At 41.4% G+C, this 17,408-nt stretch overlaps 1 protein-coding gene across 5 annotated transcripts in view; it reads left to right on the forward strand.

The window, feature by feature from the left end:
• Positions 1-2,302: 2,302 nt before the first annotated feature.
• nfkb2 (nuclear factor of kappa light polypeptide gene enhancer in B-cells 2 (p49/p100)) overlaps positions 2,303-17,408 on the forward strand; it is a 31,678-nt gene continuing 16,572 nt past the window's right edge. Inside the window, exons 1-8 of one of the 5 annotated variants that reach the window (XM_088636108.1) lie at positions 2,303-2,586; positions 5,922-5,984; positions 7,155-7,397; positions 13,804-13,837; positions 14,499-14,571; positions 15,131-15,171; positions 15,472-15,570; positions 17,206-17,357. In XM_088636108.1, the coding sequence (XP_088492234.1) occupies positions 13,805-13,837; positions 14,499-14,571; positions 15,131-15,171; positions 15,472-15,570; positions 17,206-17,357 (398 nt within the window). In that variant the 5' untranslated portion in view covers positions 2,303-2,586; positions 5,922-5,984; positions 7,155-7,397; position 13,804. Of the gene's footprint in view, positions 2,587-5,921; positions 5,985-7,154; positions 7,398-12,943; positions 13,452-13,803; positions 13,838-14,498; positions 14,572-15,130; positions 15,172-15,471; positions 15,571-17,205; positions 17,358-17,408 lie in introns of those variants that run through there. The other 4 variants (XM_088636106.1, XM_088636107.1, XM_088636110.1 and 1 more) reach the window with 4 other exon arrangements.

A 17,408-nucleotide genomic window follows, 5' to 3' on the forward strand; every position in this document is an offset into this window, starting at 1 on the left:
TTCTGTGGGCTTTCTGGGACACGGGATAAAGACTGTACACACACCAGCTTGGAGCAGCACTGTACTGAGATGGTGACACCCCCTTCCACCTGCCCCCTGATACTCAGAGTTGGCCAAGTAGCAGGCCACAGGAGAGGAACTCCAGAGCATGTCCAGTGCTGGATCTGGGCTCATTAATTTGGTGCTGATGAAGAAAAAGATGGATCATTTTGTTTCTGCGTGGACAACCAAGAACAAGTCACCAGAACAGATGCCTATCTACTCCCTTAGGATCTATGAGGCCAAGGACCACAATGCAGGCTCACATGGGTTCAGTTCCCTGGACCTCAGAAATGACTATGACACTGGAGGACAGGCTAAAGCCTTAATTCTCCCTAGGGGGGGCTGTGGCAGTTCCAAGCAAAGCCCTTTTGTTAGGAATTAGTAGTGAGGACCCTATGCAGAAAACCAGGGCAAACTCCAAAAGGCGTAGTTGAAAGAACAATCTGGGGTCTGAAAGCTGTAGGTAAACTAGCCGGTGCAAACGTACAAATAACCAGAGGCGGAGCAGTAAACCGTGAGTAAGCCGAGAGTCAAAACCAGAGAGCAACGAGAGCAAAAGTACCAAAACCGAAACCAGGAGATGTAGACGGAGAACAAACCAGGGTCAGGAAGCCAAAAACCAAGTAGTAAATAACAATGAGACTGGGAGTAGCTCTAGCCAGGAAAACCCTAATACTGAGCACCGGGAAGAGTGTGAGGCAGCATTAAATAGGCTAGGGAAAAGGGCTAATTGGGAATTGTGCTGGAATGTGAGGTGGAATGCTGATTCCTCCAGGGGCGTGGCGTAACACCTTTGGCCTCTGTCACACTGCAGTGTCCCCTGAACTGCTGACAGGCTTAAATAGTGGGACAAAACAAGAGGCAGGTGCACATAATCAACTAAAATACGAAAGGGTCGGAGCGCCCTTTAAGAGGACGGATGCCAATCATGACAAAGACTGTGTCACTAGCAACAATGCTCTATTTCTGGAAGTGATATAAAAGTGGCACTACTGTAAATATTATGTTTATGATGAATGAAATCACTACTACAACATTTTCTGGCATTAAGAGGAACAACAGCTCCATCTTGTGCGCAGTAATTTCTTCACACACAAGTCAGAAAATCCCCTAAACCCTTCTGAGCCCTGCAGGACTGCCGGCTTCCTAACCCAAACTGAGAAAGGCTAGTGAGAACCAACAAGTCCTGGAAAGATGTGACTCAGTTAATGAGATAAATGTCATAGTTGACTCCCTGGGTTATGATGTGTTAGAAAGAAAGTAAGAATATTAATACAACATTTCAACCAGTTTTGAACCTAATAGGTACTAATCTGTTGTTAGTAGCATATGAGTCTTGAGAGTGTCTTTTTCACAAACAAAAGCAGTGACACATTCACACTTTCCAAATAACTCTGGCTCTTATTACTTTTGTCCCTGATAGCGAACAGTTTCCAGTGAAGAGGACAATTCTTCATTCAATGCTTCTTCTGGATATCACTGTTGGGACTGGTGTCCATAGGAGCAAAGAATTTGATTATATGATTATAAGTGAAAAGTCCTGTGAGAGACACAAATCAAATGACTTTATTGTAAATCCAATCCTACGTGATAAACTCACATACACATTAAATATCTGGGTAATGAGGAAAATCCCTTTGGCCTAATGAAACAACTGATGCTGACAAAGTACTTGCTGGTGACTCAGGTATGAACCACTCTAGTAATGTTTGTTGCCAAATTATTACACATACAGCCAAAACAGATATTACTACAGCTTTTCATCTTAACAAACTTGGGTCAATGTTGTCAGATGGTGTTCCGTGTTGGAATATCCATACAGCATACATCTTTTTTTAAGTTCCTGAAACACAAAATTATTGTTTTCAGCCATGACAATGATAACAAAAAATAACTAGGGGGGTTTCCTTCTTGGTCCCTCTGGGGGAAATGCTGTTGTGTTAGGAAATGTGTGAAGGACGAACTACAAACTGTCTCCCACAGCAAGAGATACATTATTTGCGGCACAGTAAAACCTGTTGGAAATCTAGAAGTTGAATTGTGAAACGTTACCCCCGACAGTACACTAAACTCTTCAAACATGTCAAAAGACGTGTACATGATGTACTCTTCTCAACTCAGCGTTTTATTTGCTCACTTTCTGGTAGCGCAAATTTAGGGAGGGATCTACTGTATATGCAAACCCGACTTTTTCCGCGGCCAGCCAATGAGCGGCCCGGAGACGTGACAGCGGACTGTGCGGAATTCCCCTCTCTGTCCGGGACTTTCCGCCTGCCGGAGTTGCACACAAGCAGAGTGTTGATGTGTAACACAGAAGTAGCGGGCTGCCCTGAAAAACCTGCCTTTAATCCACCTGAACAATATAGAAGATTTCATAAGGGGAAAACCGCAGTGCAGTGTCTTTTAATTTGTCTTTAACTATGGATTTGCGTTCCCTGTGAGGATATTGGTAGTGGTTGTGGAAACTTGGAGAAGAACAGTAACATCTCTCTGCTCCTGAAACGATACAGTAAACAACCAGGTGCTCCCGAATAACCAGAAGAGGTAAGATATATTCAAATTCATGCATGTCGCGTCTAGCCTGTGCACTGCGATATCACCATTTCATTCTTATTAATGCGACAGCTGCAGATTTGGGAGCTCATCCCGACCTCCGGATAATACATTGATACTGTTGCTCCAAAAAATGAATAAGAAGTCAAGTAGCTTGCTATCTGTGCCGTTAATTTCGACTTGAAATTGTTTAAAAAACACTTTTGTTGAAATTCGTTCTATTTAGAAAATAAGAAAATTATGTACAGAGGTAAATAGACTGCATGCAATGCACACGTCAAGGTCGGTTGTGTTAATACTGTATGTTACGGGTCCTACGGTTTCGACTCTGTTCTGACTGCAATGGTGTGTATTTGAAATGCTGACAGCCCTGCAGTTTGCCCCGTCATGTCTGGACAACCCCAGCGTAAGCCTGGGCTACTGTGACGGCTCAGCGGCACACTGTCGCCCGGGACGGCCGCGCTCTACACTGTCCGGTTGAGTGAGACATGTAGGAGTTGAGCCTCAGTCTCGTATTTCCTGTGCTGCTAACTTTGCTGGGACTGGGATTCCGACACAACAGCACACATTAATTTATTTTACCAAGGCTACATTTTTTAACTTTAAACTGGAGTTTGATTAGCCTTTTCCATCAACCTTCCAGTTTTCCTGTCTTTAAGATTTATTCATGTAGTTATAAATACAATCCAACAGACGTGGCCTTTGGCAGGTTTTAGGAAAAGAATAAGGACACACTGTCTCCAAGTGATGCGCTTTACAGAAGGTGTGTTGGAGGGGTGAAGTGGTGTGCTCATCTCTCCGGTGTGCTTGTCATCTGAAAGGTGATCTTCGTGGGTCTCTCACGGTCCTTTCAATGTTTCATCAAGACATCTTTTAACGTTTCTCAGGCCTGTAAAAACAATCAATTAACACAAGGCCGCTAATTTATAGTTTGGTTGGGTTCTGTACTACAAAGCCTCCTTTAACCTCAATACACTAGAAACTGTGTTTCGCAGTGTCTTTGTTCCACAAAAAGAATTCTTCATTACAAAGAGGAGAACATGAGGAAACACATGTATAGAAACAGTTAACTCTTAGAGGTATTGAATACATGATTGGAAAGCTGGAAATGCACAAAAGTGGACAGATGTCAGGATCAACAATGCAGCAATAAAAATTTACTTTTTCAAACCTTGTGTATCTTTAAAAAAATTGCACATCTCAAGGATCAAAGTGAGCCTTTTAAATTTTTTTCACCTTTTTATTCTATGGATGGTGTCTTTAATAGACTCCTTTATATTGGTATCGCATCAGTGAGGTCAAATCATCTTTATCTTTCTCTTTTTTAAATGTAGTGTGAAAATATTTTTCTATATACACCATAGCCTACACCATACACTATATACATCATAGCCTATAATATGAAGAGCCTATGAAGATCTGTAATGTTTATGTTCCACACAAACATAATATGAGATTATCTTCTGCATCTGAGTTCCACGTGGCAAGATCTCCATTAGATACAGTAGGTCAGAATTAAGCAGATTGATAGCTTAGCCAATGTATTGTAGGGGTCTGTAACCAACTCCTACATAGGGCCCGATTTGATAGAGGCATTGTCTTTATATTATGTGAATTCCTTGAAAATACATTCATTACTTGTAACAGGTGGTCCTTTTTAAGTCTATCACATTGTTAAAGCTCTGTGTTTGGAAATTACAACCTCTTCCTTTATTCCTTGTCTCACTAGCAAACTATTGCCTTCTTAACAACTGTGAATTTTGTATGTTTACATACCAATAATGCCTGGCTTTTCTGATGGGGAATCTATTAACATCAGAGGGACATACCTTATACCTTACCCTGTCTGGGTATTAAGGTACATATGCTTTCAGGGTTCTTTAAGGTGGTTTTAATTAATTTTATTTAATTATATTAATCATCCAGTGGTATAATTTAAAACATTTAAACTTGTTGCAGATTCATTAGTAATAACATCTCTGTGAATTAATTAAACATTTATTGAGCTCTTACTTGTATGTTTTGGGGGTATCTAGTGAGAAAGGTCACTCATGATAATTCTGATTCAGATGAAGAGAATCCACATTTGACAACTTAACCAACATGTAAATGTGTATTCTGTATGTTTTTTTATGTGGAATTAGAGAATAGAAATGGGGGAGTGTTTGTTTGCTAGTAAATAAAGAAGAGGAGAAATAATACAATCCCTAATCCCTCTTCTGAGATCAAATGTAGGAGATGTGCTGGTTATATCAGGAACAGCTATTCTTGAACTGTCCTCATGTCAGTGAGTTCATTGTTTAACAATACTTCAACAATTGATGAGATTCAATTTTATAGTGACCAGAACAAGATAAAGATTAAGGTTCACCCTTAATCAGCAGGGTTTTGTGAGTTGTGTAAATGGCCAGAATTCTTGCTTTGGTGTAAAAAGAAATGCTTATGTATTATAGAAATGCTTACTTTGCTCAAAAAAGGTTTCATTGTTGTACAGTATCATTTACAGGCAATGCCCAGGCCACAAGTCTATATTCAGCGTTCATGGTTCATGCACATTTTTTTATTGGTGGGACTTTAAAATCCCAACAGACCATTAAGGTGTGACTCGTTGAAGTTGTAGGATATAGACACACTCGTTCTCATTACACACCCTTGCAGCCAGCTTAGCAGTGTCTGTAGCAAATCTCTTTACATGGTGGTCTCATCATGGATTTTTCACACACATGCTCCAGGTGTTTCACTGTTATAGCACAGCCTGTTAGACTTGCAGGGGAGCCTAGTGAGTTTGATTTACACTGAGGATTCTGTGCCAAATGGGCTGTTTCAGTCAACAGGAAATAGTGCCACTGCAGTTCACAGCACTCTTTATCATACCGTGATTGTGTGCAAAAGCACCGATTATTTCTCCTTGTGGAAACCTCCCTTACAAAATGGACCATCTGCCTTGGATACACAGCGCCTCATTTATTGAATAGCTTGGTGGTAGCCACCCTGTGACTACAGGCTGTTAGCAGAGTGGCCTTTTGGAGGGGAGGCTTTGATGGGGCCTGGAGTGAGAACTCCACTGCACAGGCACAGCCTGCCACTGAGTTGTCTGTGCTACGGAACAGGAAGCTGTCATCGTAGGGGAGGTTAGGTTGCAAAACTCCAGGCTTTCCTCCCTGTCAGCAGGCTGGGCCTGACTCAGGCCTGTGAAATTCCCACATCTCTAGGGTTCTGTGTCACAGTCACTCGTTCTGCTAGAGGTGTGAGCACACCGGGGAATACTGAGCTGGATATCACAGGGACTCTAGCAGCCTGACACACTTCTTTGTGTCCTTTCACAGAACTGCCAGGGAGCTGAGCACTCTTTTGTGTCTGTGAACAGGCATCATGTCAGAAAATCTGAGGTATGAGACTCTCACTTTACGTGCTCTAGCTGCTTTTGTAATTGTTGAAAAGCATGTATTATGTGTTTAGTCACTAAATTTGTGAGCCATCACTAGTTTTGTTCCAAATTCAGACTTAAGTGTTTTCATGCATTTTTGACGGACAGCAAATCTAACCTTTGATGTAGAATGTGTCCTCTGAAGCGTGGCTTGTTATGTCATTGTGGAGAAACATTTTTTAAAAGTGAAGGTCCTCCAAGTATTTCACAAGTGAAATGTGAGAGTTTTACCTGTGTTGGAGACTGAGGTACAGTACCTTCACGAGACTTTTGAATAAATGTTGTGCTAGGGTATGGAGTACCTCAAATTTAACTGCAGTCTCTGTTGGAGAGTGAGAATTTACCTACAGGTTCTACTGGACACTGGGGTTCCTCGGGGAGGGATTTGTCAGATAGGTTTACTGGACACTGGGGTTCCTCAGACAGAGGTTGGTCAGATAGTTTTACTGGACACTGGGGTTCCTCAGGGAGGGATTTGTTAGATAGTTTTACTGGACACTGGGGTTCCTCAGGGAGGGATTTGTTAGATAGTTTTACTGGACACTGGGGTTCCTCAGAAAGGGGTTGGTCAAATAGTTTTACTGGACACTGGGGTTCCCCAGACAGAGGTTGGTCAAATAGTTCTTCTGGACACTGGGGTTCCCCAAAGATCTTTGTAATGGAACATTTTCTCTCAGAAGTGCTGACCTGTGCCCACAACATCCTGTGAAATACATCTGAGGTATTGCAGGAATGGAAAAACAAAACAGACTTGCTAGTGATTTTCCTGTAGGGTGAATAAGTTGTTGCTTTGAAATTGCAAAGTGGTAGAGTTATCTCCTGTTAAAATTAGTTGTGAAACTTCAAAAATAAGGTTGCCACTGCTGTCAGACAGGGGTGAGAGGGGAGAGAGTGACTGACAGCACACTGGACAGGGAAGAGAGAAGAGTGTTGTCAATCTTTTGAAGGTTAAAAACAAAAGCAGAAACTGGGGCATGCTAGCTTGAATTTCTCACGGTGATTAGAATAAGGGTTATTCCTGTTCACAGCAAGAATGGAAAAACAAAACACCTACAGCCTGATTTACCTGTTGTTCCATTTTTAACGTTTTATCTTTTTCATTCTTGGAAATTTTCCTGCAACTTTCCCCAAGCTTCACTGGCCCTGGTGCGCCATCTGAAATCCCGAAGAAAAATCCCTATTTGCAGTATGAGTCAGCCCGCAGCAGCGCCACAGAGCGCAAAGCGCAGAGCGCAGACCTGGGCTGAGTTGAGCCGGTGGGAGGAGGCTTTCAATTAACCCATCCTGCAAGAGTACCCCACAGGACCAGAGCTTCTCAAATCTCCACAGGGCAGGAGCTCTGTGCTCTGCCTTAGGGCAGGATTAAGAGTGAGAGGTGATTTTCCACTGCCTTCAAGCTTTAAACCAAAATAACATGTCATCGTGTACCCCCAGACGTGAAAGAGAAACTCAATAATTTATTTTTACTAACCATGATGTTGTTTATAGGGTGTCAGGATGGCGCACTGGTTAGCATTGTAGTTTCATAGGGCTTGGACCCCGGGTTCAGACCCTGACCCTGGGGTGCTACGTACAGTATCTGCATGGAGCTGGTTCTCCCTTTGTTGGCATAGGTTTTCTTCAGGTACTCCAGTTTCTTCCCAAAGTCCAAAGACATACTGGTAGTTTAATTATCTCCTGGAAAAATCTGCCCTAGGTTTGAGTGTATGTTTCTGTGTTTGCATGTCTGCTCTGCAGTAGACTGATGTCCTATCCAGGATTTATCCTGCCTTGCTCCCGTTGCTTGCCAGGATAGGATCTGACTCCCCTGTGACCCCCTCATTGGATGAAGCAAATGAAGAAAATGGATGGATGTTGTTTTTGTTTATAAGACGTCTAGTCCTAGTCTCTGCATGTTTTCAAGGTCTCTTTAAAGCAGCAGCACCTGTTTGTTGGTCCAAATAAGCCAATAATGAGCTTATTCAGGCTATTATCAGTATCATGAACACCTGTAGACACCCTGGCAGAAGGTTTTTGGGGGACCTTTGGGTAATCCTAGTTTTAGTTGATAGAATATTTCCCTCAAATAAAAGGACAGTTTCCAGTTTTTTGAAAAAATATAAAAAATTCAGAATATTTATAAATAATGGGAAATGATAGAAAAAATAGAATATTTGTGGTTTAGGATCTTGTTTCTTTTAAGACTAAGTAAGATTCTTCAGTTTAGTTCTGCCTTTGCAGAACTTTGAAGTTTCCAGTAAGTGAAGGACTGAATTGATCAGTGGTTGCTTAATTTACTCTGGTTCTGCAGATTACTTTGATAATTAAGGATTATTTTAAGTAAGTCCAGGTATACAGGAGTCAGGTCTGATAATCTATTATAAAAAATAATTAAAATACATCTGACAAAAGCACTTGTTGTTTAATAGAAGTTGATTGTTGAATGTATATTCAACAATCAACCTCTATTACACAACAAGTGCTTTTGTCAGATGCATTTTAATTATCTGACATATAAGCTGTATTTTTTATACAGATCCGTGTGGTCTGTTTCTATTTCTATAAAAGAACTGTAAGAAAACATCTAGTGATGTAGCTACAGTATATCACATTCTGCAAACACTCTTAGTTTATTCAATGTATCTTAGAGGACTTGTTCTATCCTTGATCTTTCTACCTTTGCCTTTAGTAAATCAGCTTGAAATGTAATCTATGACTAAATTCAGTGCCTGTGTGTCTCCATGGGTAGTGTCTCAGAATAAAGATTTCTTAAATAATTCAAAGCCTAGGTACATTCTGAACATTTTGTCCAAGGTAAAAATCTCCTAGAAAGCTAGGTGATATCAGTCTTCTGCAGAAAGAGCGGGCCAGCATCTTGGTCTTCTGATATTTGTTGTCCCTTTCCTCTCACCTACAAGGTGGTAGTGCTATTCATAAATCTGTGTCTGAATGGGTAAAAAATATCTGAGTGTACAACAACTCAGTGCAGCACAGTAAAAAACTAGAGCAACAAACTAAAGGTGACAACCATGAAGAGGAATCCCAAATCAAGGTGTTTCAAATAATTGTTAACAAGAGTTTTGTACACAGTGAAAGCTTAAAATATCAACCAACACCCCCACTGTGTCTTTTCTATGACTTCACTGTAATGTAGTCAAGATGGAGCCAACAGACTTTTGTCATTTGTGTGGAAAAGGAAAATTTGAAATCTCAGTGGATCACGGTGGCATTGTGTGAGGAAGGGAGAATCCCTCATTTTCAATGATCATTTCAGGGACTGTGGCCATTTTTAGGTGCAGTCCCCGTGTTAGGGGAGAACTTGTTGAGGTAGAAAACCGGCTAGGAAATCTTGAGTAATCTGGTAGTGAAACTGCTTTCTTTTCGTAGTGATTCGAATTGTAGTTTGGAAACCCCAGTTACAGGCTTCTTCCCATAAATCTGCCTGACTAAAGGGCTGACTAAAGGCTTTGCTACAGAGTTCAATCATACAGCCTGGGACTGCACTCTCCTAACTCTTAGCAAATATAAACAGGGAGTGTGTCCCCTTCCCTGGACTGGAGATGTCCACACAAGCAGGGTGTATGACCCCAGCCCTGGACTGAGTGTGTTCCACCTGGGAGTGAGCCCCCTGTATCCCTTGTATTGGACTGTTGATGTCCACAGGAAGGAATCTTTGAGCCCTGGTCTGGAGATTTTTGTTAAACTGCAATGAAATGCTTACATACTGTATGGCAGCCCAGGTAAAACATACAGTACCTTAGATTCCCCTGACTGTACTTAAACATCAGCAGAAACACATTACAGTATGTAAAAGCTCATAAATGATGGAGAAACACTTCAGACTCAAAACTATCTGAAGATAGTTGAGATATAGAGTTGCAGTCCATTTTGCATTCTCAGAAAAATGATACAGTATGAACACATGGAGTACAGTACCAGTCCAAAGTTTGAGTACTGTACATCTCCTTGAAACCAGTTTTTTTCATGATTATCTGTGCTTTAAACTGTATAAACATGTCTATAAACACTTAATATTTATTTACATATATATACACATTTCTTTATATTTACATATATTTACAATATTTATAATCCTAAGTGAACTGCATTGAAAATGTTACTTTTTCATTTTCAGTAAAATTAACACCCAAAGCAAGAAGATTTCAGTCTGAAGCCCAAGTTAGTTAAAAGTCAGAAATGTGTATAACATGGTGTTAGAACACTTAAAGAAGTTTAAAATGGTCTATGTTAGATGTTCTCACAGTTAACTAGCATGTTACAGTACCTCATTTACCTTTTGTCACCAATTATTGGTAAACAAGTGAGAGTCCATGATTACTATAAATATAGCGAGCATGGGCAAAAGTTTGTAATTCCTGAAAGAACATGGCAAGATTTGCTCAGTTAAGAAAGGAAAAAAGACTTGTAAAGAAACCTTTGTTAAGAGTGCAGAATAAGAGTAGAACACTTACCTAGGCCAAAAAACACAGAACCTGGACCACTGAGGCCAGTTTCACGCATCCTCCTCTGAACTGTTGATGTTGAAACATCTGTATTTCTAGTGGTATTGAGCTCAACTTGTATTTCAGGGGCAGTTAGTCGCCGGTTTCGCAGACTTCTGACTCTAATGAACGTACAGTATTAGTTGATTCTGAGGTCACCTTTCGTCTCCCTGAACTTTTTCAGTCCTTACTTCATATTGCTTGATAGTCTTGACCACAGCAGTTATTGACACTTGCAAAGGTCTTGCAATTTGTGCTTCATTTCTTAAAATTATTATAGACTGTCTTTTTTCCTTGCTTGCTGAGCAAAGTATGCCATGTTCATTCAGAAATTACAAACTTTTGCCCATGCTCCCTATATTTTTAGTAATGGACCCTCACCTGTTTACCAATGATTGGTGACTAAAGGTAAATTAGGTAACATGCTAGTTAACTGTGAGAACATCTAACAAAGACAAAATTTAGCTTCTTTTAATGTTCTAACACCATGTTATACACATTTCTGACTTTTAACTAACCTGGGCTTCAGACTGAAATCTGCTTGCTTTGGGTGTTCATTTTATTGAAAATGGAAAAATTAACATTTTCAGTGCGGTTCACTTAAGATTATAAATACACATATCGTATAATAAAATATTAATTGTTTATAGACAGCTTTATACAGTTTAAAGCACAGATAATCATGAAAAATCTGGTTTCAAGCAGGTGTACTCAAACGTTTGACTGGTACTGTATATCTGTGGCATTTGGACCAGTGCAAGACTGCCAAGGTATCATAAGTAGAATTAAAATATATGGGCTGGTCACTCTTCAAAGTGTCCTGTCCATATAAAGAACTCTTTATGATACTCATGATAGATGTGCTTTTCTTCTTGAAATGTGAACGAATTACCCTTTTCTTATATAGAAAATAGAAAAATGTTCTAAATTAGAAACTTGAATATTTTTCCAATTAAGAATGAAATGATATCAGCTCAAGGGCTTTCCCTCTAATAATGTTTGAAATGTGATTTAATTTCAATAGTCAATAAATTGTTAATATAGATTCTTTTATTCCAGTTAGTGTAGGGGGAAATTTCTATTTATTCTTGTTAGCCCCCCTCCAGATCTCAGATTTGTCTCTCAGTACGTCAGTCACAGTCTCCCATTTCCACCAATTAAAGTTGCAGAAGAAACTGTAAGAGGAGGCAGTGACATGGCGTGTGAAAACTTCAGAAATCCCCTGACTGTTTACTGTATGTCTTTTGTCTTCTGGATGGGCCCAGCACAGTCTAACCCATAGTCTGCTTCCTCTCACACTTCCCCTGCCCTTCAAATACAGATGCTTTCTGCACTAAGAAGTTTTTTGCAGTGAGGGGAGATGGACCCAGTTGTTACTTTACAGGCTAGTGGCTGTGATCTTGTGTGAAGCCGATTGACTACAGTCATTGTGTTTTGTATTGCCAAGACAAAATCGCTCAAAGTTTCAGTAGAATAAGGCACTATCAATGATCATCATCACTATGCACCTGAAGGGGAGAGACACACTTTGATTATAGTGGGATTACACTGTCAGTTGTAACCGAAAGCCAGTCGTCATGGTAGTGGGGTTTATTGTGCTGCACGGTACTGTTAAAGTGAACAGATTTAACGGGAATCTTCAAATTCCATCCATTAAGAGAACAGGCTTTTGGTGTGGTGACTTTGTGCTTGAACACAGTCAGTGCCTGAAATGACAGTTCGACTAACACCAGTTAGTACGTGAGAAAAAAAAGAATGTCCTGCTAAGGAAAATGAATTCTTCCACATGCCTGTGTTTTGAAGTTAGATCTGTAAAGGCTTAATTGCAAAACTGTTTTTAATAATAATATTTTAAATAATTTAATAATAATTGTAGGTTCGGTGCAGCTTAAGTGGACAATTGTACATGATGTTGAGTGGTGTGTGAAGCAGCATCTGCTAAACACACATCTGCACTGGCAGGTGTCTCTGGATGTCTTATATAATTGTCCTTTAGGATTGTATGTACTGTACACCTTGTTAAGTGTGGTATTTTGTAGGTGTTTCTTATGAATCACTAAATGCCCTCTAAAAGTCTGTTAGGTTGGTTTTATGCTATGTCCAGTATATAGAATGTGAGCAGCTGTGTGTTGCACATATTCTTTAACCTCATCGCTACCAGGGTTAAGTAACCTCATCGCTATCTGAACACTTAAGTATAGATAGCATCCTTGGCTGATAACTCAATTTTGGAAAGATGTTAGTGTGTATATCAATAGCATCAGCTCATGCTTGCTCAACTCTACATGTTAAGGGCTCTGTATGTTTTAAATTGCATTACTTAAAAGGGATAATTTTAAGCAAAGGTAAAAAAACATGCTAAATGGCCATTACGATGGAGTGGCTTGAATAATGCACTAATGCTGGCATTAGACATTGTATCTGTAACAAGAGAGTTCACTGAACAAGTCGGAGTAACAAATATTGTTGATTTCATTAATGTTAGTGTGATTTAAAGTAAATCAGAGTTAGAGGTATTTGTCACTGTCACAAGAATCTAATTCATTCAGATGAGTACTATTTAATTAAATACGAAATGGTGGGGGTGCTGCCCTGTCGGCCACTGGTCTGGGGTTTCCACTGCAGGATGCTGTTGATGTCTGCTCTGGGGCGGCAGGCTGGCCTGGCTGTCTGCAGTGACGTCAGCGCCTTGCTCAGAGCTGGTATTCTGGGGGCTTTCCTCTCTGGCTCTTTTCCTGGCCTGTTTCCTGGCAGGAACTAGCTACACACACAGAGAGAGTGAAAGACTACAAACAAAACCTAACAGCGCAGAGAGAAAGAGTGACTGCTTTGTAGTGTGTGAAAGAAATTTGGTTTTCTGACTGAAAATGTTTGCTTGGATTTAATTTATTTCTTAAAGATGATTTGTGATTTTCAATACGAGTAAAATTACTGATTTTTACAGTCTGGTAAGAGATCAGATTGAGTATTTAGCTTTCCCCTTTAGACGAAGGGATGTTCTCAGAGATGAGTAAATTCAGTATGCAAAATCTTATTGTTTGATATTTACATGGGCTTTCTGGGGACAAATCCCTCAAATGCTGACAGCGTATGTTACCATAAAAACATTAACAAAATTAATATAGAAATTAACTTGATTTGTGTTTTCAAAAACTTATTTTAAGTTATTAAAACAGAGTGTTGATATTAGATTCATTCAGAAAAACATGTTGGCACAGACCTAGGGGCAGATATAAAGGCAATGACAGAAGATCACAGATTCTTAATTGCTTATTTAATTGCCACCTTTCTTTCCATCAGGATGGATGAAAATACTTACATGATAGACAATGAGGTAAGAACAGCTGTTTTATTCTTCTTAATCTTTAATTTAAACATACACAGGAATAGCAAAACTCAAAACAGTACAAACAGCAGTGCTGCAGTGTGATTGCACTGTATTGCTGCACCTCTCCGTTACAGTAAAGCATTGTACTGCATTTCTGATTACGTAATTGACGGGTAGAGCCTTAGTGCCTTCACTCAACGGAGGTGTATGTAAGCTCTACTGCAGTCAGTGTGAGCTCTGCTGTGGTCAGTGTCTGCTGTGGTCAGTGTCTGCTATGGTCAGTGTCTGCTGTGGTCAATGTGAACTCTGATATGGTCATTGAGAGTTCTGTTTGGTCAGTAAAATATGCGTGTTAGAGTGTGGGAGCACTGCAGCGGTCAGTGAACTCTGCTGCGGTCAGTGTGTGAGCTCTGCTGTGGTCAGTGTGTGAGCTCTGCTGCGGTCAGTGAATTCTGCTGCAGTCACTGAGCAAGCTCTGCTGTGGTCAGTGAGCTCTGCTGTGGTCGGTGACATCTGCTGAGGTCATTGTGTGGAAGAGTTGTTCTCTTTCGCTCCAAAAGGTAGACATGGGCATGTTTTTATTTTCTATGCTAAATGGTGAACCTGTGTATTTACAAGTTTTTTGTTACATCTATACAATATTCATCCCATTGCTTTCCATCTGCAGATCATGCTGGGGGATTACAGCATGTTGCCACACATGAACATGAACATTAAAGCAGAGCCCTTCCTGGAGACAGGTGAGCATCCAGGAATCAATCACAAAGTCAGGAGCTCCAGCAGCAACAGGTTACACACCAACCAGAGCAAAAGAAAACCTCATCGATACCTGGGCTACCACTATCTGGACACATAAGTATAGATAGCATCCTTGGCTGATAACTCAATTTTGGAAAGATGTCAGTGTGTATTGATGCTCATTCCTGTTCATTCCCTTTTATTTGCTAGGAAGGATAGTGAAGATGACTACCATTGCACAATAGTTTGATTCACTGCAGGTTTTACACACAACTGGTTCCTTTAGAAACTGTGCTAAAGACCATACTTACTGTAAATCAGAGCCTGCAGCTGGTAAAATCTGGAGTGAGCCAGGCTGCTATATGAGGTTGCTGTGAGGCTGAGGTATCTCCCTGCATGAAACAGTCTGCTCACTGTTACATGCCTGTACTGTACTATTGTGTTGCTGTAACGCACAAACTAACAGAAAATGGAATCAGTTTGATGAGGATTTTTTTTCCCCGTTTTTAATGTTGGGCTTTTAGCTGTTTTGTGACAGATATCTTGTGTTCTTGGTTGCAGTGCATGGGCCCTATCTGCAGATTATTGAGGAACCCAAACAGGTAAGTTAGATATCTGAAGCACAACTCCCATGAAGCTCCAGCCTCAGAGAGCAGTAGAGTATTCACTGCTGTCCAGCTATAAGGTCACAGGGGCCTGTCCTGGAGATCATTAGCCCAGTGACTGTCCTGCTTTAGTCTGAAATGTACACTAGAGCCAAACTGGGCCTGTTAGCTGTCCTGCTTCAGTCTGAAATGCACACAATAACCAGACAGGGCCTGTTAGCTGTCATGAACTGTTAACTTGCAGCTGTCCTGGATTCACACATGTACATTCACTTGTCTGTCTGCTTCCACCTACAGAGAGGGTTCCGGTTCCGCTACGAATGTGAGGGCCCCTCTCATGGGGGGCTGCCAGGGGCGTCCAGTGAAAAAAACAAGAAGACATATCCCACTGTCAAGGTGAGTCACAAGCCCCCTCAGCTAGCCATCACTGGGGCACTGTTCATGCACTGCAGAGCTACACTGGGACACTGTTCATGCACTGCAGGGCTTAATTGATTAGGTATTCTGGCCATGTAAACATGTGGAAGTGGTGTTGACTAGATAAAGGCCCATCAGTACAAATCTGAATTCCAGGCCAGCAGCCATGTCACCCTGCAACTTACAATTGGCAACCCACTGAAGCTAAGCAGGTGTGAGCCTGGTCAGGAAGGTTAAAACCTAATCTCACACTTTTGCTCAACTGTATGTTTCACACCCGGGACTTACCTCAGTCTCTTGTACAAACATTCTGTGTCTCATAACATTGCATGTGTCTTGCATTAGGTGATCTTGAGACCTTCTCCCTTCTTCAGGCTTCACTCAAAGACAGCAGCTCTGCTCCCTCCATACCATTTGTGTGTTTCTTTCGGGTTGCTGATGTCATCAAGCATCCAGATTTATGGCCAGCAGCCATATCACCCTGCAACTCACAACTGGCAACCCACTGAAGCTAAGCGGGTGTGAGCCTGGTCAGTACCTGGATGGGAGACCTCCTGGGAAAACCTATGATTGCTGCTGGAAGAGGTGTTAGTGAGGCCAGCAGGGGGCGCTCACCCTGCGGTCCATGTGGGCCCTAATGCCCCACTATAGTGATGGGGACACTATACTGTAAACAAGCGCCATCTTTCAGATGAAATGTAAAACCGAGGTCTTGACTCTCTGTGGTCATTAAAAATCCCAGGGTGTTTCTCGAAAAGAGTAGGGTGTAACCCTGGCGTCCTGGCCAAATTTCCCATGCCTCCTGATAATCCCCCTCTATGAATTGGCTACATTACTTTGTTCTCCTCCCCCCCAACTCCAACGGCAGGCGGAGCGAAGCGCCGGTTGGAGTATTCTCGGAGCATTTTGTCCATCAAGAAGAATGAACTTTGGACTTATCCTAAACAACAACGAGTGGGGTGTCAGGGAGCTGGAGGGGAAAATCCTTGCAAACCTGATAGGGTGGATGAAGACAGACATTTTCAAGTGAAGTTCTCCACTGTGAAGGAGAGGTGGAAGAGACTGTGGGCCTTTCACAAAGGCTAAGGATAAAACACCATGTCTAAAATGGCTCCTATCTCCTGGCTCCTGCATCCTGGCTCCTATTCACATATGCATGTGAACATTCATATAGTCACAGTTTAAGACAAAGTTTAAGACATATAGTCAAGCAGGAGACAAATGGACACAACAGGAGGCAAACTAGCCCCCCAACAACTGAACGTTTTAAATGTGAATTGGTAGATTAGTACATATAAATGTTGAAGGACTTTGGAGGCCAAAGAGAAGTGCTTTCAGGAGTGCTTTTTATTTCAGAGTGCTTTCAGGCATGTTTTTATTACCCCCAAGAGTTGTGAATTTATTTTGGGGAAAAAACTGACAAAAGGTCAAAATCTAGGCCAGGTGCACAAGCAACATGGTCTGTGTAAAGAAATAAGGAAACTATGAGGTAATGATGTGTGCTTTATTTCTGGAAGAGGGAGCAGTGAACAGCAGAAGGCCATGTTGGCGTCCTGTGGAGAGGTGCGAGCAGGACAGGGGCCATGTGACAGTATTCCCTGTGTGTCTCCCCAGGTGTGTAACTATGTAGGCTACGCAAGAGTGGAAGTTCAACTGGTAACACACACTGACCCACCCCGGGTACATGCCCACAGCCTTGTGGGCAAACAGTGCAACGAGAACGGAGTGTGCAGCATCACAGTGGGCCCGAATGACCTCACTGCACAGTATGTCCATCTTCATCTTCTTCAGTGTTATTTTTATTCTGGCCAGTACCT

Source organism: Lepisosteus platostomus, chromosome 6, assembly GCF_059453375.1.
Source record: "Lepisosteus platostomus isolate fLepPlt1 chromosome 6, fLepPlt1.hap1, whole genome shotgun sequence".
NCBI classification, from domain to species: Eukaryota; Metazoa; Chordata; class Actinopteri; order Semionotiformes; family Lepisosteidae; genus Lepisosteus; species Lepisosteus platostomus.